The 24,694-nt window shown below is 37.0% G+C and overlaps 1 protein-coding gene across 3 annotated transcripts in view; it reads right to left on the reverse strand.

The window, feature by feature from the left end:
• Positions 1 to 328: 328 nt before the first annotated feature.
• Positions 329 to 24,694, reverse strand: part of RGS13 (regulator of G protein signaling 13) — a 32,512-nt gene continuing 8,146 nt past the window's right edge. For all 3 annotated transcript variants that reach the window (XM_079107090.1, XM_079107088.1, XM_079107089.1), the window contains 3 exons: positions 22,942 to 23,003; positions 2,193 to 2,359; positions 329 to 1,144 (listed from right to left, as the gene is read on the reverse strand). In XM_079107090.1, the coding sequence (XP_078963216.1) occupies positions 962 to 1,144; positions 2,193 to 2,359; positions 22,942 to 23,003 (412 nt within the window). In that variant the 3' untranslated portion in view covers positions 329 to 961. The remainder of the gene's footprint in view (positions 1,145 to 2,192; positions 2,360 to 22,941; positions 23,004 to 24,694) is intronic.

The raw sequence follows: 24,694 nt of genomic DNA on the forward strand, positions 1-24,694 counted from the left end.
GGTGGGTGTTGAATTTGTAGTCTCTTAAAAGAATGTTCTTTTAAACTGACAGTAAGGTAACATCAAATCAATGTGTTAAACCGCGTACACTTTCCGTGAAAACTATGGAAAATAAAAATGCTATGTATTTTCACCATTGTAATATACCAACATTAGACCTTTAGAAATTTATACTGGAACAGTATCTTTATTGTGTCCTTGAAAAACACAAATGTTTATAACTTTTTAACTTATGTTTAGATTTATTTATTATCAAGACCATGAAGAATTCGTATTGGGAGGAAACAATTCTTAAAAAATAAGAACCAAATTTTCTACCTATATATAGCAATGTTAAGTGCAAGAATAAATGAAAAATCACATTTTAAAGAACATCACAAATTTTTTTCACATGTAGAAGATGTATATGATATAGAATGTTAGTTGTGAACATACTAGTAGGAAAATTATACAGATTAAAATATCTCTCAAGAACCTTTTAAATATTGCTCATGATAAAATACAATTATTATGAGTACCAGATTTGTCTACTAAATTGAGCTATTAAGAATACTAAATTTGCAGAATATATTCATGATAAAGACATAATTTACAGAGCTACATTTTTTTAAATAAGTAATCTGTGCATAATGACAGCAAAATTAATGAAAGCATTTATTAGTTGATTACTATAGTAAAAATATAAAGTCCATGTAATGAAGAAAGATCTACCTTTCCCTCATATATTAACTGAGCTACATAGGTATGCTATACATTGTGTTATTTATGGTATAAAAGTTGTAGAGTTCATTCCTTTTGGAATCTTTTTCTTTTTGGAACTAGAAATAAATTTTTAGCTAGATTTCTGCTTTATTCCATCTTTGGTTACGATTTTGTGCTTTCCTAAAGCAGAAGATCAAAGCAAGTACTTGCTATATGCCATCTATCTACCATTTAAACTTTTGAGTGGCAGTCAGAAAAGTCAAGAATTGTTGGACTGAATAGTTTTCAAAAGTTTCTGGTACATTTCTGACTTTAGAAACCTGGGATAGGAATCCATTGCCATATGCATATATACTATTTTCTGAGCCTCTTCAAAACATGTTTGCGTGGGTTCCTGAATGTTCCTGATGATAGTTTCTCTTGTTGAACTGTCAATGTTAACCTGAAAAGTGAAATTACATGTAGAGCATAAGTAACACAATTAAACATAGAAACACAGAATGGGAAGGTTTTATTTATTCCCCCCCTTTTCAGTACAGTGGTTAATTTTGTTCACAGTTTTCATAGATATCTAAAAAGATTTATCAGAGATAGTTTTTTTTTTTTCTTTTTAAAAGTTAATATCCACCTTCACATTCCAAAGGAATAAAGCACCACCTGGTCTGAGACCAGAGTCTCAGAAACCATTGTCTACTTAGGAGGATGCCCAGTGATTTATTAGTGGAGGTCTGCAAACAAGGAAGCGTATGAAACCAAGGCCTCTTTTTAAGGAAAAGGGAAGTTGGTGCTATTTTAAAATTTATCTTCCTGAATAGTCACAAAGCTTGTTTTAACAAAATATGCCCTGAAATGGGAAGAAGGTGAGAAGAGGGAGAGATAGAGGGCAGAAGTGGTCATCTCAGTAAACCACCAAATTTCCAGATTGGACTTCCGGGGAATAAGTTACCATCATTGTCCGTCCTTTCCCCTTAATAGGAATGTTCATTTTTTATTGTCTGTCTGCCAGGAAAAGTCTCAGTAAGTTAGTTTCATTCGTTTTAAGTGACTGGTGGTAATCACAATGTGAATGTCTACGGGGTCTGCTGGTTTTGGGCTAAGGTGAAAGTAATCTCTGGTGTGGTGGCAGATTGCCACTCAGGATGGGCATATGCCTATTTATGGCATTTGTAGTGTCTGCTGGCAAGAAAGCTTTTTATTTTGAGGACTGCCTTTTTTTTTTTTTTTAAACCTTCCTCGGAATTAAGATAATCTAATGAGAAACTTTGGAGCCAGACAGCCTAAGTTTTGATACTAACATTACCACTGTATGTCACTGGGCAAGTTTGTTAACTTTACAAATTCTTAGGTTTTTTATCTATAAAACAAGGTTAGTAATACCAAATTTATAACATTTTAGTAGATACTGGGATATAAAAGTGCCTGGCATGTATGGATGATTGACAGGTATTAATGCCAAAAGATGCACTGATTTCATTTCCCATCTTTGTTACCTCTCTAGGGGACTGTGGCTGGATGTAGGTCTTATAAAGCTTCTTTGCCATAAAACTTCTGCTCCACCGTGAGGCAATTTTCTTATAGGTTTCACATGCCATCCAGAATTTAATATTCTCATCACTGTGCTCCATTTTTAAGTATGCTGCATAGACTATTGGGCCATCTAAAAGAAGTAGAGAAATGAGTTTATTTTTATAGTTAAGATTATCAAAAAATCTGAACAATATTTAATGCGGCTTAAAACAAAAGTCTGAATAGAATCTCCCTAATTATGTATCAAGTGAGTATTTTATATTCATATCTATATCTATCACGCTCTCAGATCTACACATCTACACATCTGAAGCACATTTGACAATCCAGTCATTGGTGAGGTCATCCTGCATTGTGAGTCACTCAAAGGATATTGCTCACCACTCTGGATGGGTCTGTGACATGTAAGACAGGAGATGTCACAGGGATCTAGAAACAAGGCCTAGAATGGGCAGGTAGGAAGAGCTCTGATCATGATGTTACAAACCAAAGCTAAGAACTCATGCCAAACTGGTGGGTAAGAGCAGAGTGTAGATTCTAAAAAGATAGGTCAGCATTGGAAGAAAACTATTTCAGCCATGTGGGAGTGATAGTCTCATCAGGTTGTACAACCTGTAGTGTTTCTGAAGATCCAGTCAGTGCAGGAGAACACAGACAGATGAAAACTGAACTTCCCACAGTGCTGAGGGTTCGAACCTTGGCCCTTGTGAATGCTAGGCAAGCACTCTACAAACTGAGCCATTTGCTCAGCACCCTGAACTTCTTATTCATGGTTTATGGTTCAAATCAGGAACAGGGACCAGGCAAGGAATGGAATTCAGAAGGCATATTGGCAACTATCTCAGAATTGAGTACAGGTCCATGATTATGTGGAGCATGATCATCAAATGACACTTGATGCCGAGATGGTGATCCTCAGCTCGGGTCTTAAAATGCCTTTCTAGGGGTAGATAAGGAAAAAGGTGAGAGGACCTTTTCTGATTGAGGCACTATTTTCTAGGAACTCATGTTTGAAGAAGGCAGCTGTCAAAAATCTAACACGTTAGTCAGAATCTTCGGGAAGACCAAGTACTCTCAAGGCTCACCATGAATACTTTGAGATGAATATTAAACTTCTTTTGGTGACTCTGAAGTCTCTTGGCATATCTGAGCAATGGAATTGTTAAATGACAAAACAACAAAGTAAATTTCTTTTCTTTCTTTCTTTCTTTTGGTACCAGGAATTAAATCCAGGGGTGCTTAAACACTGAGCCACATACCGCCCTTTTTTAAAATTTAAAATTTTGAGACAGGGTCTTGTTAATTTGTTTAGGGCCTCATTAAGTTGCTGAGGCTGGATTTGAACTTGCAATCCTCTTGCCTCAGGCTCCAGAACCTCTGGGATTATAGGCAGATGCCACTGCACCCAGCCAAAGTAACTTTCAATAGAATTGTGTGTATAGTCACACTGGATGCATGACCACTTATACACTGACTGCTATCATAGGATTCTTTTTTTTCTTTTACAAAAATTTGTACATAATTTAATGTGCACAACTTGATGTGTTTGTAGCTAAGTATATACCTATGAAACTGTCACAACAATCAATGCCATAATCATACCCAGCAACTCAAAAAGGATTTTGATTAATAAAATCTTGGTCAGTATCATTAACTATTATGAAAAGTAAGTGTAAACAGATGGAATGAAAATAAAGGGTAATCATAATCATATTTTCCTGGATCTTCGCCCAAGAGCTTAGATCAAGTTTTCTAACACTAGCAAGTCAGACTTTTTGACTCCTTGGTTTCTAATTACTCTGTCAGAATTGGTACAGGAATAAAGATAACAAAGTATTTTATATTCAAGAAAAATAACTCAAAAAGAGGCAGATCCCTTCTAAGGAAGCATTAGGGTTATGGAAAGTTGGTAATCTGCAAGAAATACGACATCCTAGTAACACACAAACTTAGACCATAGACCATGGCTTACTATTGTCATGTGAGCCTATATGCAGCCTTCCTAACCTTGAGTAGTTCATAGTTTGACAGGAATACCACCTCAGTGTGGAGGACGTGAGATGGGATAGAACATGGATAGATATGTAACATAGGAAACGGTGTACCCTAGATGTTCCTACCCAATGGGGGAATATATTTAAACTTAAAACAAAAAATTTCAGGGGCTGAGGAGATAGCTCAGTCGGTAACAAGGCCCTGGGTTCGATCCCCAGCACCCCCCAAAAAAATTTCAAACAAAAAATTCATTTTTATGCTAAAGTGACTTTAAGTTGTACCTTGCCTTACCATAGGCACAGGAAATGGAGCAGAGAACACATGTAGCGACTAGTCCTCCTATTAAGGAAATAGTTGAATGGGTGGGAAAAACAAAACAAACAAACAAAAAACCACCAAAAATTTATTTCTGGTTCAACACGTTAAGTTGAAGTCAGTGTTTTTCAGAACAAATGAAAGAAACATCTATAATTAAAAATGAATAGACTGATAAAGTTTGTAATAAGAGAAAGTTTCAATGCTTAATTAGGGACAGAAAATAAGGACCTTAAAATAAAAATACATTGCTGGTGGGACTGCAAATTAGTGCAGCCACTCTGGAAAGCAGTGTGGAGATTCCTTAGAAAACTTGGAATGGAACCACCATTTGACCCAGCTATCCCACTCCTTGGCCTATACCCAAAGGACTTAAAATCAGCATACTACAGAGATACAGCCACATCAATGTTCCTAGCTGCTCAATTCACAATAGTTAGATTGTGGAACCAACCTGGATGTCCTTCAATTGATGAGTGGATAAAGAAACTGTTATATATATATATATATATACACACACATACACACACATATATATATAATGGAATATTACTCAGCTATAAAGAATAATAAAATTATGGCATTTGCAGGCAAATGGATAAAATTGGAGAATATCATGCTAAGTGAGATAAGCCAATCTCAAAAAACCAAAGGAAGAATGATTTCGCGGATAAGTGGATGATGACACATAATGGGGGGTGGGAGGGGGGCAAGAATGGAGGAAGGAGGAACTGTATAGAGGGAAAAGAGGGGTGGAAGGGGTGGGGAGGGAAGGAAAAAAATAACAGAATGAATCAAACACCATTACCCTATGTAGATGTATGATTACACAAATGGTATGCCTTTACTTCATGTACAAAGAGAAACAACATGTATCCCATTTGTTTACAATAAAAATAAATTTAAAAAAAAGCAAAGAGTTTTCTTGCCTGATAGCAGTAGAGGAAGTAAGATTTGAAGCACAAGAGTGATTGCTGCTGGCTTTCAGTATCAATGATAGAAAGAGGAGGGAGGGGGAGAGAGAGGAAGGAAGGAAGAGAGGAAGGAAGGGAGAAGAGGAATTGAAGTCTTCAATTACTGTTTTTGAATTATTGATTTCTCCCTTGAATTGTCAGTTTTTGATGCACATATGTATATATCTTCCTGATGGTTTCTTTTGTCAATATAAAATGTTCATCTATATCTCTAGTAACACTTGTTGTTTTAAAATCTGTTTGTCTGCTGTTAGTATAACTACTCTAACTTTCTTATGATTGCTGTTTTCATAATACATATTTCCATCCTTTTACTTTCAGCATCTAACTGGGATCTTGTTTTATATCCACTCTGACAATCCCTGCTACTTTTTCTACTGTTTAATCTATTTGGATTTATATTGTTGTTGATATGTTTGGATTTATATCACCATTTACTTTTTTGTTCTCCAAAGGTCTCAAGTCTTTTTTTCCTCCATTACTCTTTTACTTCTTTCTTTTATGCTAAATAAATATTGTTTAGTGTAATATTTACAAAATAAATAAATAAAGAAAAATAAAGAAATAAGCTAGGGCATAGGAAAAAGAAAGAGTGAGAGTGTGCACATGTGAGAGAGACAGACAGACAGACACCGGATGGCAAGATATTTAGAAACCAATATTAGATTCCACATTCTGATGTTCAGATTTGTGTTTATGTTTTGCTTGATTTTGAATTAAAATGTTTATGGATTCTCATTTGAGAACCCACCTGCATTTACACCTGCCTTCCTAGCTTCCCTCCTGATGGAGAAGAATAAATCTCTCTGCTTCTTTTTCGGCTGGCCTAATTTTTCCACAATTCTCAAGTTCTTTGCTAATGAAGTCATCTATGTGTTGCTATATGTAGTTTTTATGTTTTCTGAGTGATATTTTCTGTATATACTATATAAAATACAGTTCAGCATAGGTGCTTGATGTGGTAGCTTGCAGTTTTGTTCTCAACCCCTTCCTCTAACGGCACTGTATTTCCCTGTCCCATTTACATCCGTACTGGCCATTGAACTTGTGCTAGTCAATGAAATACATGCGAAAGTGCTGTGTGCAGGTCCAAGAAGATGGTTCAAGAACCCTCATGTGGTTCTGCTTTTCCATTCCCATGAAAAGAATGCATTCTAGACAAAAGCTGCTCACTTAGCTTAAAGGTCAGAATGAAGACAGGGAACAGAGTGAGAGGTGACCTTAGCTGCTGTGTATCATGAACAAGGAAGGGACCTTACTTAGTGTAAATCACTGGGATTTTAATATTATTTGTATTATGGCTTAGCAGAAGCTGACCTGGATGACTCCAACCCATCAGATACTTCCGATGTGATTCTGATGTGTGGAATGAGTAGACTCCTGTGATTGGTATGTTTCACAGAATTCTGTATACATTAGGCTAATTTTTGTCTGAGTACACGTACAAGTTATCCAAAGAAGCAGCATTTATGTAAAAATGTTTCAGGAATCAGTAGCTATTAAATTCATATTTAAATTGCCAGTTTAGAATTTGGTTGACTCACATACCACGTGAATTATAATGTAGAAAAGTCTTTCCCAAATCAGACAATGGAATCTAATATAGCTCATTTGGAAGTTTGAAATGATAATCATTCCTGAGCACTATGCTCAAGAGACCATGATTCTGCTGCAGAAGAGCCACTGAAGGTTGAGCAACAGAATTGCTCACTTAAGTTGAGAGGATGGCAGAAATAGGGTGATGGCAGACACAGTGTATACCTTTTCCTCGAAGAATCAGAGTGTTGCTTTTGGAAATCTCTAGCTTGCCCTTTTAAAACTAGTCACTGAAATTAGTATTCCTGTGAAACACAAGATGACACATGCTATCATTTCTTGATGCAGTAGAAAAACGTGGAATTTCTTCTGACTGGTGGTCTGTCTCATTCCAGGATCATGTTTTTCTGCAAGACGGCAAGTCTTACACCATACATGAAATCCTAAAAGTGAGCTATATCCATTAGAAATGTGTTCAAACCAATTTTAAATTCACTTTTTAATTTTAAATCTGTACCATTGGGGGTATAATAAATTCCATAATTCTCCCAGAATCGCTCTGTGAAGTTTTACAGTAAATCTTCTTTCTGTTTTATTAAAGTTCTCTTCTTCTGTGAAGTGTCTATTCATTTCCTTAGCCCATTTGTCGATTGGATTATTTGCATTCTTGGTGTAGAGTATTTTGAGTTCTTTATAGATTCTGGAGATTAGTGCTCTATCTGAAGTATGAGTGGCAAACATTTTCTCTCACTCTGTAGGCTCTTTCTTTGCATTGCTGATAGTTTCCTTTGCTGAGAGAAAGCTTTTTAATTTGAATCTATCCCAGTTATTGATTCTTGATTTTATTTCTTGTGCTGTGGGAGTCCTGTTGAGGAAGTCTGGTCCTAAGCCAACATGTTGAAGATCTGGACCTACTTTTTCTTCTATAATTTGCAGGGTCTCTGGTCTGATTTCAAGGTCCTTAATCCATTTTGAGTTTAGTTTTGTGCATGGTGAGAGATATGGGTTTAGAAATCAACAAACATATGGAAAAATGTTCAACATCTCTAGTAATAAGAGAAATGCAAATCGAAACTACACTAAGATTCCATCTCACCCCAATTAGAATGGTGATTATCAAGAATACAAGCAAGAACAGGTGTTGGAGAGGATGTGGGGAGAAAGGTACACTCATACATTGCTGGTGGGGCTGCAAATTAGTGCAGCCACTCTGGAAAGCAGTGTGGAGATTCCTTAGAAAACTTGGAATGGACCCACCATTTGACCCAGCTATCCCACTCCTTGGCCTATACCCAAAGGACTTAAAATCAGCATACTACAGAGATACAGCCACATCAATGTTCATAGCTGCTCAATTCACAATAGCCAGATTGTGAAAGCAACCTAGATGTCCTTCAATTGATGAATGGATAAAGAAACTGTGGCATATATATACACTGGAATATTACTCAGCCATAAAGAATGATAAAATTATGGCATTTGCAGGCAAATGGATGAAATTGGAGAATATCATGCTAAGTGAGATAAGCCAATCTCAAAAAACCAAAGGACAAATGATACTGCTAATAAGTGGATGATGACACATAATGGGGGGTGGGAGGGGTTAGTGTTAGGGTTAGAATTAGGGTTAGGGAGGGGGGCAAGAATGGAGGAAGGACTGTATAGAGGGAAAAGAGGGGTGGGAGGGGTGGGGGGAAGGGAAAAAATAACAGAATGAATCAAACATTACCCTATGTAAATTTATGATTACACAAATGGTATGCCTTTACTCCATGTACAAACAGAGAAACAACATGTATCCCATTTGTTTACAACGAAAAAAAAAGTTCTCTGGGTTGGTTTCTAGGATATTAATCATTTCCGATTTTGCTCCTACTTTTTCTTTGCTGTATTATTATAAAGGTAGTGTAAAATGCAATACTATCAACACAGAAAATGTCTAATAAAGTAATATCCATTGTTGACAATTTGTTTTTGCCTTCTTTTAATCTGTGGATCATGTAAAAACATGTATCTAGCTAGCATTCATTCATCTGCACACATAGATACAAATACAAGTTATTGACATTATAATGTGAAGGCATTTTGTACCACTATTGTCTGTCATGCTTAATATTATGCAGCAAACACTCTCATTTTTACTTTAGATTATCATATGATAGTTCATTGAAGTAGGTTGTAAGACGATTGTTCCTCTGTGTCCATAGGGCATTGGTTTCAGGATCCTCTGAAGTTGCCAAAATCTGAAAATGTTTAAGTCCCTTAAAAATGGTATAATATTTGTAGATAAGCTACACTCATTCTTCTGTATATTTTAACTCATCTCTAGATTACTGATAATACCTGATACAACGTGTTATGTAATAGTTGTTATACCATATTGTTTAAGGAAGACAAGGAAAAATATCTCTACATGTTTAATATAGACACAATTCTTTTTCTAAATATTTTTCACCTGCAGTTCTTTGAACTCACAGCTGCAAACATGTGGATACAGAAGGCTGACTATATATCTAATCATTCTATTATTACTGGACATTTACATTTTCTACCTTTTTCGTATATAAATATCAAACATTGAACATTTTGGTCTTTAAGCCCTTAGGACTGATTTTTCTTAGGACCAATTCAAAGAAATTAAATACCTAACTGAAAATGTAATATTTTGGGAGACTTTTGATACATACTAAAACATTTAAAATTTTTTTTTTACTAACCTTTTCTTCTTTTTTCCTGTGAACTGCAAATATTTTACCCATTTTTCTTTTGTATCATTAGTATTTCCTTGACTTTTCGGATAGTGTCTTAAAGGCACTCTGTAATATTTATGGCTTTATTTTCTATTTTCCATTTATACATTAGTATTTTAAAATTACGATTATCTAGTTATTTTAGATGGGCTCTCACTACGTTGCTCAGGCTGAAACTCAAGTGGTCATTCCACCTCCACTTCCCAAGTGGCCAGGGCAGGCTCTCACCCGCATTCTTTTTATGTGTTATTTTTGTTTATGATTTTGATACTTGTGAACCCTCTGATATGAAAAAGCCTCTCAGTTCATCTCTGATCCGATCTAACTTTCAATCTTTTCAGTTCTTTTATTAGAGAAAAACCTCTAAAACACCGCCCCCCCAACACCCTCTATTATACATTTCAAAATTTTCCCATTTCCTGAATGACAAAGGCCGGACCTCTTGGCTGTGGTTCTAGGGCTCATGAGGACGCCGCCCTCACCTCTCCTGCTTCCTCCCTTGCCCTTCTTGGCTGGCAGTCTCTGAGCCTTATTCAGACACATTTCCTGGAACGCACTTCCTGGTTGTTAGGTATGCAGTTCCTTTCGTGTGTGGCAGGCTTAATACCCTGATCCAAGACTTAGCCTACGTATCTCAGTTTCTGGAAAAACTTATCCAAACACCCCAAGTTGGATAAGCACTCCCTGTCAGTTGACAAATAGCATGGAGTGCAAATCTGTTTTAGTTTATAGTCTATCTACCTACCTACCTACCTACATACCTCACCTTCGGTTATATTTATGGATTTTTTTCCACCATGTCCCCACTCTGAGAGGCTTTGAGGATTCCGACTGAAGTTTATTCATCTTTATGTATCCAGCTCCTATATACTACCTGATACATAGCAGGTACTGGGTAAACTAATGTTTGTTGATCAGGGCTTTTGCATCCTGCATGCTTCTACATTTGAAAGGCATTTTGTAGAGGTCTTGAAAAGTGAAGAGGTAGGCCCTAATAATTCACTGAGAAGTACTAGAGACCAGAAGATTATGCTTGGAATGCTGTTACATTTTAATTTTCTGTGAATGAGAAAAAAAGTACTAACTGAACAGTGATGTCTAGAAAAGGCCAGGTTTTCTTCCCTCCCTGCAAGGTGCAGAAGTGTGTGAGAAAGTAAAGACAAAATGTGCTAAATGCTTTGAAAGGGTTGAGGCAAGGCAGGGTGGTAATAGAAGGGTTGATGCTGGTAACTATGGCAACAGCATGGTTAGCAGAGATTAGAATAAATGATCGCGTAGGAAGCTGCCAATCAAGAGTGAGCAGCAAAGACTGTTCCACAGATGAAGAGAATTGAGAGAATGGCTCTGCCTTTGGGATCAAGGTGCACCTGAGGGAGCAACAACCTCCATCAGCAACTTCCATTATGTGGACAAAGAGGCACCAGTCAGCAGAGATGTTCATCAATATGAAGCAGCCTCCACTGCCTTTAGCAGGATGGTAATCCTACACCATTCGACCTCGCATTTCCAAGATTCAAACAGAATTAAAAATTGATGCAAACTCTGTGATTCAGAGCACTTGCCTACCCAGGATGGCTACACTATATTCCTGCTCTGCGTCTCTGCTGGAGTCAACTGAGTAGGCCACAGAAAAAGACCCAGCTGTGCTTTCTAACTTGAAATCATCACTGCAAATTCTAAACGGGTACTCACGATGCCTCGTCACTACCTCATCCTTTCCTGATATCAGAGTTCTCCAATTTCCCCAGACAATTTCATCCCTGCTCCCATTTTAACATTTCTAACACATCCTCTCTCCAGCCATCTGCAGGTGATCTTCAAACTTCACTGAGACCAGACTTCATCAGATGGAGATGTCCTATTTTCCCTCCATCAAATCAACCAACTACCTCCCTCTGCACGTGTCCTTTCTAATTTCCTGAGCGATTTCTTTCAGCTCTGCTCTGCTCTTGCTTTCCACTCTACTTTTTATTAGATCATCTCCACCCTCTTCCATGTGACCAGTCCACTCCTCATTAATAGTCAGCATCATACAAATAGGTTGCTGTATTTCCCAAATAAGACCCAACTCTTGACCCCATATTCCCCCAGTGATCTCACACCACCTTCGTGTCTCTACTTTTTTCTATTTTAAAATATACTTTCTTTTTAATTGACACATAGTAATAATACCTATTTATGCAGGACAGAGTGCCATTTCTATCCCTGTACACAATGTGTAATGATCAGATCCACATCATTGGTTATTGTTTCTTTGTGTTGGGGACATTAAAATTCCTTTTGACTAGCTACTTTAAAATATTCAATTAATTGTTGTCAACTATAGTTATCCTCCTGTGCTATCGTACATTAGAAATTATTCTTCTTATAGAAGTACACCTCTGCACCCATTGCTTTTCTCTATTCCCCTTTTCCCCACAGCCTTATCAGACTCTAGTAACAACTATTGTATTCTCTACTTCCTTGAGATCAACATTTTGGTTGTCTTTCTGGGCCTGACTTACTTCACTTAACACAATGGCTGCCACTTCCATCCTTGTTGCTTCAAAGGTCAGAATTCATTCTTTTTATGGCTGAATAATATTCCATTATATATGTGCACACACACGTTTTTGTGTGTTCTACAAATTTTAGTATATATATTTTTCTCTTTTTTTGAAAAATATTATTGGGGCTGGGCATGGTGGTGCACACCTGTAATCCCAGCGGTTCTGGAGGCTTAGGAGGACCTTGAATTCAAAGCTAGCCTCAGCAACAGTGAGGCACTAAGCAACACAATGAGACCCCATCTCTAAATAAAATACAAAATTAGGGCTGGGGATGTGGCTCAGTGGCTAAGTGCCCCTGAGTTCAATCCCTGGTACCGCCCTCCTGCCCCCCCCCAAAAAAAAAAATACAAGAAAAAGAAAAATATCATTGGAATTGTATTGACCCTGTAGGTCACTTTGGGTAGTATGGACATTTTAACAACATGAATTCTTCTAATCGGTGGACATGGGTTATGTTTTCCTTTTTTGGGTGTGTCCTTTTCTATTTCTTTCATTAGTGTTTTATAATTTTACTTGTAAAGATCATTCACTTTTTTGGTTAAATTTATTCATGGATATTCTATTTTTTGGTAGCTAATAGGATTGCTTTTCTTAGCAATTTTAGTATTGGTATATTAAAAGGTTATCTATTTATTTATTTATTTAGTATAGGGGATTGAACTCAGGGGCACTAGACCACTGAGCCACATCCCCAGCCCTATTTTGTATTTTATTTAGAGACAGGGTCTCACTGAGTTGCTTAGCACCTTGCTTTTGCTGAGGTTGATTTTGAACTCATGATACTCCTGCCTCAGCCCTCAAGCCCCTAGGATGACAGGTGTGGGCCACCGTGCTCTGAAAAGCTACTTATTTTTGTATATTAATTTTGCATCCTGAAACCTTACCGAATTTGTTTATCAGTTCTAGCAGGTTTTTTTTTTTTGGTGGCGTCTTATATATATAAAATCATGCTGTTCAAACAGGGATAAGTTGACCTCCTTGCCTATTTGGATGCCCTTTATTTTTATTTAGTTTTTCTTGTCTAATTGTTCTGGCTAAAACATTCAATACTGTGTTGAATAGGAGTGATGAGAATGGACATCCTTGTCTGGTTCCTGATCTTAGAGGAATAATTTCAGTTTTTTCCCATTCAGTGTCATGTAGTTTGTGGGTTTGTCATATATAACCATTGTTGATATTTGAAGTTTCATTTTTAGTCATGAACAAATGAAGGATTTTGTTAAAGGTTTTGCTCCATCTACTGAGATAATCATAGAATACTTATCTTTCATTCTATTGATGTGATTACATTTGTCCACTTGCATATGTTGAACCATCCTTGCATCCCTGAGATTGATCCCACTTAACCATGGAATATCTTTTTTATGAGCTATTGGATTCAATTTGCTAATATTTTGTTGAAAAATTTTGCACCAGTCTTCATGAGGGGGGGTTTTTTGTGTGTGTGTCCTTGTCTCATTTTGTTATCATGGTAAAGCTGTCCTCCTCGAACAAGTTTGGAAGGGTTCCTGCCCTTTCGTTACTTTGGAATTGTTTGAGAAGAATTGCTATGAGTTCTTTAAAGTTTGGTAAAATTCAACAGTAAAACCATCCAGTTCTGAGCTTTGCTGTTTTGGGAGTTTTTTTTTTTTTTTTTTTTTTTTTTAATTACGGATTAAATCTTATTACTTGTTTTTAGTCTGTTCACATTTTCTGTGTTCTCAGGCTTCCATTTTGGTAGGTTACATGTGTCCCAGAATGTATCCATTTCTTCTAGGTTTTCTAATTTGTTGATGCATCAATGTTCATAATGATCGTTTGCGCTTCTATGATATCAGTTGAATGTGTCCTTTTTCATCTATGATTTTATTTACCTAGGGGTTTTCTCTCGTTTTTTCTGGGTTAGTCTAGCTGAAAAGTTTATCAATTTTGTTTATCTTTTCAAAAGTCAATTCTTCATTTTGTTGCTCATTTTAGTCTCTATTTTTGTTTATTTCTGCTCTCATTTTGCTATTTCTTTCCTTCTACTAATTTTGGGCTTAAATTTTTCTTGTTTTTAAGTTCGTTGGGTTGTTTATTTGAAATCTTTCTATTTTTTAAAATGTAGGCACTTACTGCTGCAAACGTCTTTCTTAGTATTGCTTTTGCTGCCTTCCATAGGTTTTAGTATGTTGTATTTTCATTTTCATTTGCTTCAATAAATTTTTAAAATTCCTCTTTTGATTTCTTCAGTGACCAACTTGGTTATTTAGGAGAATATTTCTTAATTTCCATGTATTTGTATGGTTTCTAAAATTTCTCGTTATTGATTTCCAGTTTCAAGCCATTGTACTCAGAGAAGATACATGTTATGATTTCAGTTTATAAAATTTTTTGAGACTTGTTTTGTGGCCTTGCATATGGTATGGCCTAAAGAAGTTTCTACGTGCCAGTGAGAAAATGTGCATTCTTCACCTGTTTGGTGAAATGATCTATAAATGTCTGTTAGGTTGGTCTGCTGTTTTGCTTAAGTCATGTGTTTCTTGGTTGACTTTTGTTTGGATAACATGTTCATTGATAAAAAGAGAAGAGCCTAGTTCTTCTTTTACAGTTAATAACATTTGCTTTATATGATAAGCTCCAGCTTTGAGTGAAGATAAATTTACAATTTTTTTTTTTTTTTTTTTTTTTGCAGTGCTGGGGATTGAACCCAGGGGCAAGCACTCTACTGACTGAGCTATCTCTCCAGCCCTGATTGTTATTTTTTCTTGATCAATTGATCCCTTTATTTATACAGAGATCTCTTTTGTCATCTTTTACAGTTTCTGATTTAAAGTCTATTTAAGTACAGACTGTATATAAGCATAACTACTCCTGCTTACTTTCCGTTTCAATTTGCATAGCTTATCTTTTTCCATTCTTTCACTTTCAATCTTTGTGTGTCCTCACTGGTGAAGTGAGTTTCTTGTAAGTTGGTCTAGTGTTTTCTTTTTCAAAAAACCCATTCATCCAGTCTACATCTTTCAATTGGGGATTTTAGTTGTTTATATTCAAAGTTATTAAGGATAAGTGAAGACATACGCCTGTCATTTTGTTAATTTTTTTTCTGTTTGATTTGTATATCCTTTTTCCTTTCTTCCCCTCTTGTTGTTCATCTTTGTGGCTTAGTGATTTTCTGTATTGATAGGGTTTGATTTTCTTTTTCTTTTGGTATCTACTCTACTGTTAAGTTAGGTCCTTTTGCATATTTTCATGATGGTAGTCTTCCTCATTTGCTTCGGGAAATGCTCCCTGAAGCATTTCTTGTGGAGCTGGTCTCATGGCTGAAGAATTCTCTTAATAGTTGCTTCTTCAGGAAAGTCTATTTCTGTTTCATTTCTGAAGGCACCCATCTTGCTGGATATCATATTTTTGGTTGACTTTTTTGATTTTCTTTCAGGACTTTGAACATATGCCATTCTTTCCTGGTCTGTAAGACTTCTGCTAAGAATCTTCTGTTAACCTAATGGAGATTGACTTATAAGTGACTTGATCCTTTCCTCTTGCTGTTTTTAGAATTGTCCTATACTTTTGAAAGTTTGACATATACGTCTCCAATATGTCTTATTTTTTTTAATCCCCTAAAGTGCTTTCAACTTCTTGGACCTGAATACCCATCCATATCTTTTCCAAAATTTAAAAAATTTTCAGCAATTATTTGGTTGAATAGGTTTTCTTTTCCTTTGGATTATCCATAATGTGAAGGTTTGTGCACTTTATGATGTCCCATAAGTCTCAATGGCTTTCTTCATTTCTTTTAAAATTCTTCTAGTACTTCTATTTCTCTCCTTCTCCTCCTTCCTCTCCTTCTTCTCTTCCATGCTCAGAAATTTTTTATTCTTCCTGATTTTTATTCTTCTGCTATTCAGGCTGTCCACTGTATTTTTAAATTCATTTATTGAGTTCTATCACTCTAGTATTTTTGATCGGTTCTTTCTTTGATCTCTCTTTGCTGAATTTCTCATTCATTTCATAAATGATCTTTCTAATGTCATTGAATCATCTGTATTTCTTGTGTGTCATTGTTTCCTTAAAATCGTTGCTTTGAATTATTTGTCAGACAATTCATTAATTTCCTTTTCTTTACTGTTTGTTGCCAGAGTTACAGTGTTCCTTTGGAGGCACGAGGCTACCTTTTGTTTATCCTACTTGTCTCTACATTGGTAATTTTGCATCTGTTGGGTCAATCGCCTCTACCAATTTTACAGAGTAGCTTTGATGTGAAAGACTTTCTGCTGGTGATGTGTCCTAGGTTATTATTTGGATATGTTGCATGGTTTTGGTTCCTGGTTGTTAACTTTAGTATAGCATTTACATAGCCTCTTCAGCTCTAATCCATTTTGGCCTTATCTGTAGGTATCTTGGTGGGCTAGGCTATTGCAGCTGTGAATTGCACTACCAGTGGAATTCAGCTCCTTTGGAAAGGTGGGTTTGTTGGCAACTCTACACATGGTGCACCTGGCTGCAGGGTATGGGGGCCCATCTATAGCTCATGTCAGAGTGAGTCCATACCAGTGGGCCCCCTAGATGGGTACAATTCAGTATATCTAGTAGTGAGTGAAGGTACCTGTCAGTGTCTGAAGACTTCACAGGTAACTTTGTGGGAATCTCCAGGGCTGACCTACTCAGGGAGGTCTACTCAGTTACTTCTCAGGCATCTGTTTCTCAAGGCCTCAGTGGGCCAACCTTCTGAGAACAGGCTATTGAATTGCTTCTTGGAGCCATAGGAGGATGGGCAGGGCTGCCCAGATGCTCCCTGGAGGAGAAGTTTGGTGGACTAAGCCACTCAAGACTGCTTGACTGCTTCTCAGAATCTTATGTGGGTGGATAGGGTCAATCACCTGCTTCCCTGGTCCTTCACGGGCCAAGGTGCTCTGGCCAGGCTTAGCTTCATTAATGGGCCATAAGGATATGTGGTCATGGCAACCTGGTTGCTACTGGAGCAGAGGGCAGATAGGTGAGGCTGCTTGGCTGCTTCCTGGGATGGAGGGTGGAAGGGCATGCCATCTGACTGTTTTCTGGGGCTTTCTACAGAGTATGCTACTCAATCTGGGCTGTTCAGGTGCTTCCCAGGCCATGGGCTGGGCCTGTCTTCCTGGTGGTTCACAGGGCTGGCTCAGAGGAGCTTCCAAGGGCAATTGGCTGATTGCTTCAGTTGGGTGAGGTCTCAAGATGGTTCCATGAAGCAAGAGTGTGGGTGGAGGAAGGCACATGGTGGCTGGACTCATTCTCTATGGCAATCCAGCAATGTGGAAACCTGGCATTTCCCCAAACTAAGTCTAAGGCCTGTGAGGACCACACAGTTCTCCAGCAGAAAATTTCTCTGCTGGAGTGAAGTCCTTCTTGACTCAGGATTGATCTTGAGAGATGAAAAGACAGACGCTGTGTGCTTAGTTCCTGTCCTTCTGAGGCCGTAGTGCATCTCCATGCCCTGCACCATCTCTGCCACATCCCCACTCACTCGGACGCTCTACCTCACCTCTGTCTCACGCACTCCAGTGAAACAGCTGTGGTTTTTTTTTTTTGTTTGTTTGTTTTTTTTAACCTGTCCTTTTGATTCTTTGTTGTGGAGAGAAGCACAGGCTTCCTAGTCAGTCACCTTCCAGTCTGTGCTTTTTTGTCTATTGACCTTCATTCACATCAAAGTGTATGTGATTCATTCCCTGCATTACCATCTCCACCAAATGTCACCAAAACTGCTCTTGTGGAGGCACCATTGGCTTCCTCATTGCCACCTCCAGTGGGCGCTGTTCTTTTCTCATCTTACCTGACTTCTCAGCATTTTTGACACAGTTCAGGGTTCCTTTCTTAAAGGCACTATCTCCTTTGGCTTCCATGATCATATACACTTTTTGTTCATCCTTAACTCACCCTATACTCCTTTCCCATCCTCTTCCACCTTGCCTCCTCTTCCTGGATTCCTCTTCTTTACCTGAACTCTCCCTCTAGTGATCTCATAGACCCTGCAGAGGCTTTTGTTAATTAGCCATATGCTAATTACTCCCAGCCTTGTCTTCCCCACTGAGTTCCAATCTTACCTGGTGCATTATGATATTCTCTTCACCTGTTTCTATTCATCAGAAGAGAACCAGGACATCTGGTACACTCAGCTTTGTTACTCTTTAGTTTTAGGTCTTTCATGTGGCTTGTAAGGCACTATGTTTCTGTCATTTTGAATTTCTTTCACTTATTTGAAAACACTGACCTCACTTACTTCTCAGGGCCTTTAAAAAAAGATGGTTCCTCTCTGCTTGGGCCACTCTGCCCACAGCCTTCAGCACCGATGGTTGTGTCTTATCATTCAGCTCTTCGCTCACATTTTACTCCTTCTCACAGTTGTTCTTTAATTATCTATTGAATTGTGATCCTCTACCTAATTTTTTTTTGTTGTTGTTTATATCATCTGGCTTTATTTTCCTCAAATCACTTATCACTTTATGGAATTATTTATTCATTAATTTACTTGTTTGTGTCTTTTCCTCAAAGGGAACACATGCTGAGCAGTGACCCAATGTCCCCAGTGCTTGAATGTTCTTCCAGGCACACCATGGGATTCAATGACTCACCCAAGGGAACAACTTGGAACTTATACACCTTTTTCGTTGTACGAAATGTAATTTACACAAAAGATCAGCGAGCAACTACTGTTTTCATCTTTGAGAATTCATTCGTACATACAAGTATCTGCCTTCTGATTTTTTTTTCTGGTATTATAGATTTTGATTCTTTTTAATCTTGACCTTTCTGCTTTGAAGACTGCCTGGATGTAGGTGGTTGTTAGTTCTCTGCTATCTCAAATGCACTTCTCTGTGTCTTTTCTAGTTCCACTGTATCTTGGTTAAGGCTTAGTCATCAAAACACCCACAGAGTTTTGTTTCTTGTGTTCACTTTGGTGATTCCTCGTGCTTTGTCGTGGTTTTGGTTGCAGTGCTATGGTTTGGGAAACCATCATTGAAGAAAAGTTCTCAGGTGATTCTCTTACTGTGACAAAGTCTTAACTGGAACATTTAAACTTATTCACTATCAATATGTTCATTTGAAAATAATTTAATATTTCCTAAAAACCCAGATGTTTGGAAACTTGAAGAACTTGCTATCTTGATTTGGAAATTTGGGGGGATGGTTTGTGATTCCTGCTTAATTCATTGTGGAGGATTTTTTAATGATGCTGGTTTTCTCACAAAATCCTGAGGAATCCTATGCACTATATTTCTTCTTTGAAAGACACCCATTTATGTCTATTGTACTTACTTCTACAATAGTTTCCTATCTTTAATATATTACCAGTCAGCCCCTAATATGTTTCCCTTCCATGTGAATTTCTGAACTATATGTTTCAGACTTAGCTGAAAATTTTCGTCAAAGGATATTATTTATTTAAAACATGCATTTGTCTTGCCTTTGGAATTCCATTCAGGGTGCTATAAAAAATTGCTTGAGTCACTATTTTTAAATTTTACCCTAAAGCACCTTAAATGGAAATCCTCCTTTTTCTTTTCTAAGGGATTTTCCATTTCTGGAACTCCCTGCCACCCCCACCTTGGTATTTTATGTGTCACATGGACACGAGATTTTTTTCCAAGCACACTTCCTGATACCTAAGAAGCGCTCAATACATATTTATTGACTGAATATTGAACAAAGGCACATACTATTTTTAAATGTCTTTGGCATTTTACAAAATTTGTTCGTAAACAATGTATCATTAGATAACATCCAGAATGTGTCTAGGTTCCTAACATTCTTGTTTTGGACTGGGATTGAACCCAGGGGTACTTTACCTCTGAACCACATCCCTAGTTCGTTTTGTTTTTATTTTGAGACAGGGTCTTGTTGAGTTGCTGAGACTGGCCTTGAACTTGTGATCATCCTGCCTCCATCTCTTGAGTAACTGGAATTACGGGTGTACCACTGGCCCCAGATCTAACATTCTTAATTTTTAACTAACATTTCAATTTTGCCATAGTTCTGTGCTCAAATTGATTTTTTTTTTTTATGATTCTCTTTTCCATTAAGGCCTTAAACTTAATAGTATTTTTTGATTATGCATTTACTTAATGACTCTCCAATAAACATCTTCTAAACCAATTATCTGCTCATCTCTTGAGACTCAGCCTAATATGTTTCCCTCCCATGTGAATTTCTGAACTATATGTTTCTAGAATAAGTGTTTTAATTTATGTAAAAAAATAGTCATCTGTATATCTTATCTTAAAGGATGAATTTTGCAAGTGCCCTTGGTGAATGTAAACACATTTTTATATTCTGGAAAATCTAATATTTATGTTCTTATATTTATTTATAACTCTTTCTGGTTGACTGCTCCAGAGAATGATTTGTTTCATCACTTTTTTGTTATGTTTTATATATTTTTATATAAATTTCATACTAATTTGATTTCTGGCAAGATTTTCACCATGTTTTTGCTTGCTTTTGTAAAGAGCAGTATGATGTCTTCTTGCTTTCATCTTTTCTGTGGACTTTGCTTATTATCCTGACATCAGATCTTTGAATTGCTAATTCTAGCAAGGCAATTGCTAATTCTAGAGGTCCCCAGTACTGGCACATAATTTGCATAATAAGGCTGGCTGTCTTGATCTTTTCTTCCTGATATTTATCTTATGTTTATTCTTTGAATATTTATTGCATGCCCACTAGGCACAAGGCATGTTTTGAGTCCCTCAAGGGTGTGAAAGGTGAATAAGAGGCAATATGCTCTTAAGAAATTGACAATCTACTGAGCAAGCTGCTGTGGAGCAAACCCATTGCATATGCTAGCTACAACGAAAAGAGAATAAAAATAATAAAAATAATAAAAAAGAAGGAGGAAAAATATTTCTAAGAGGTTTCATGGAAAAGATGGATCTTGAGTTTTACTTTCAAGGTTGGGCACTCTAGGTAGAGGAGACAAAAGGGCTTTTGCAAAAGCCTGCAGCAGGGGAGTCAAAGATGTACTGGTAAAAACAGCAATTGGTGGAGGTTGTGTTATGTAAGAGGGTATTGCAGGGAAACTTTTAGAAACTGTGCTGGGTTTATGGTATAGGGAACCCAGAATACCAAGTCTGTGGACATTTTGGTAGGGATCAGAGGAAAAAGATTGCTGTTCAGAATGTGCACTTATTACTAATAAATATAACTACCAATTCCTGTGTGCAAAGTCTGTTTCAGGCATTGAACTAGATGTTATAGTCAACCTGTACAATAATACTGAACTCACAGGCCATATCCCCATTTTACAGTTGAAGAGTATGAAACTCTAAAAGGGAGATTAATCTGGCAATGTTGCAAACATGGACTATAGAGTTTTGGAACCAAAATCCAAACTATTAGCAGAGGAAGAATTAACATAACTGACTACACATACATTTTTGTCTCTTCTTCCCATTTAAATGCTGTCAAAGTTACTCAAAAGATATTTTTTTAAAATTCATAGTCATGCTCACAAGTTGAATCACCAAACTTTGAGGAACACCTGAAAAGTGAAAGAGGTAGTGTGAAAGAAGAAACTGTGGCCCCAAATATTCACTGGAAAGACCTCCTACGGAAGCAGAGCTGGGTGTAGATTCCAAGAGCAGGGCAGGGGTCACGAAGCAAGTTGTAGAGTCTTCAGCAGGAGCAGTCAAGTCTCCCCACCTCCCACCCTTTGGTCCAGACAGTGACCGTGCGTGTGTCCATCCCAAGGGGGCTGAGTCAGCATGGCAGCCCCAGGAGGGACAGGAGGCTCCTGTCCAGAATAATCATTGCAATGCACCAATTAAAACATCTACCTAGCACAGCTAGCTCCCCTCCACAGATTCCACATTCACAGAGAGCCTGAAAGGCGATCCTAAATAATAAGATGGATCTATAGGCAATAATTAACAAACATTTGAGTGGAACTAATTCCATTAAAAAAAAAAAAACTATCAAACTCAATTGGAAAAATTTGAGTACCCACATTTTTTCTGTCCTTTGTCTTTTGATTTCATCATTTTCTACAACCTGCCAGTTTCTTATCCCAAATACAACTGGCAGTTCTCTTGAGTACATATCATCCTTCATACTTCCTGCCTTGAACCTATGAATTTATCTCTTCCTACCAGTGCTGTTATCTTTCCTTTGTATCATGCTAACACTTATATACAACTCTACGCAGATCCACATACAGGTCCTCTTAAATCAGACACTGATAAACTTTGAGGAGTTTCTGAACATCAAGATTCAAGTTCACTCTTACTTTTGAAAGCACTTGGAACAACAAAGCATTTATTTCGTTTCTTTTTTTTTTTTTTTAATGCTAACTTTGGAAGGCCATGGTAAGCAGTATATTTCAGTATGTGTTACTATTTCAGCACATTTGCCAAGGGATTTTATACATATACTTGTGAAGAATAAATATCTGCAGTGACTAATCTTGTTTCAATTAACACTAGAGAAAATAACCATGGTTGACACGACAAACTATTTCCAGGTTTTCTTTTTTTGAACAACGTCAGTCGCCGTTTAGAAGGCTGTGGTGAGGAGAACAGCATATAGTCATCAACTAGATTCTCTCTCATCTTCCCCTCAGAATGACACCGGCTAGTTATTCAAGGATGACATATGCATAATACTCACTTTTTGTAGCCATCAAATTTTCAAAAGATTGGGCCCACTGTAATACTTCTTCCAGAGTAAGGCTTTGAAAAGAAACAAAAGGTGCTGATTGGGCTAAATGTTCTCTAGGTTTTTGTTGAACTCAGTAGAATTATATTACCTTGAAAATAACTCTGAAATATAATTACACTCCATTTGTGTGTGGTTTTGTATGGAAATTTATCTACCTATGATTGTTTACATTTTATTTTTAATCATGGAAATTTTTAAAATTATAAAATCCATGAAAGCAGGATACACTTGAAAACATAAGGAGTTAAGTATTAAAAAGAAAAAGAATCATCACTGTCATACAATCTTTCTATTCCCCAAAGTAGCCCAACTGTGTATTATAAGGTTTGCTATGCCACATGGGGTAATTTCTTAAGAGATTAGTAGTAGATTCAAAGTGGGTTAAAAACGACACACATTTTTAAGGTTCTTGGTACAAATTGCCAAATTGCTTTCATGGGGTTGTGTACTATGTATTTCTGCCATCGGCAAAATGTTTATCCATTTATCTATTAGAATCTTAGCATTCACCCACAAAACCTATGTGCATGCATCTACATAATAAAATTAGTAATTCTGAACCTATTATTTTCTCAGTCTCTTGTTTGCTGATTTTTTTGATTTTGAAGGTTTAATTTTAATTACAATATGCCAAGTTACATTTGACTTAAACAGTATAAACAAAGCCATTCGTCATTTAGAAAATATCTGTGAAAGATACTGGCTCAGGCTTCTCTTCTGTTCCTGTTGGGGAGTTTCATGAGGTGAATCAGCAAGGGACTACATTTTCACAGGCTGATTTTTTTTTTTTTTTTAATTTCCCTCTTTTTAAAATAGTTAATGTGTTTATTATCTTGATTTTCCTGCTCTCAATAACTAGATATAATCAAAGATGGCTATAGATAGAAGCAAGATCTGTCCACTGGCTCTGCTGTTTGGGGCTGTCAACTCCAAAGTTAGTGCTGCAGGAACAGCTATCAGTATTAGCAGGTTCTTAACACAATGAAGGAAGATTAATTAAAGAGGTTAAAAAAAAATCTCAGAACATGGAAACATGTTGGGAGCCCTAACAAGGTCAAATATCTTTTGTTTTCTAAAAATTCGAATGGATCCTGTCAATTTTGGAGGAACTGTCGCATCAGTACTGAGGCTTAACAGTTACTGGGTTAGGATTGCTTTCAAAAAAACATTTCCATGAAAATCTACCTGACTCATTGTTCTTTTCTCTTATTAGAACTTGGGAAAGAGTAACCTAAAATAACCTTCTCAGTCCAGGGAAATGGAAAATGCTTATCTGTCCCACTCATTCCCATTTATGTAGGAAAGAATAAAATCGGCAACCTGAGGGAAGATATCATCACTGTGTTGGGTTAGTTTAAGTTCAGGAGTTGGAAATGGTTGGTAAGAGAATTCCTTTGACTCTAAGAGTCATGAGGTTTATAGAGATAGCTCACGACTAGAGTAATTATGCTTGGGAGGTAAAGTTGTGAAATATGACCTATTTTGGTTTGGATACCATTTTTGTTTGTCTTTTTTATTTCTATCTCACAAATTTCACGTGGGCCCAGGAATATTCAGTTGGTCTCATTAGAATTATTTTAGTCACCTTTGTCTCCTTACCCACATGACTGCCTGAGACAAGTTCTGTGGTTTTTTTTTATCCCCTTTCTTTGGGCAGATAGGCAGTATATAGCAACCACACACGGGGCTTTTGAGATGTCAT

This window comes from Sciurus vulgaris, assembly GCF_902686455.1.
Source record: "Sciurus vulgaris genome assembly, chromosome: 12".
In the NCBI taxonomy this organism is placed as follows: Eukaryota; Metazoa; Chordata; class Mammalia; order Rodentia; family Sciuridae; genus Sciurus; species Sciurus vulgaris.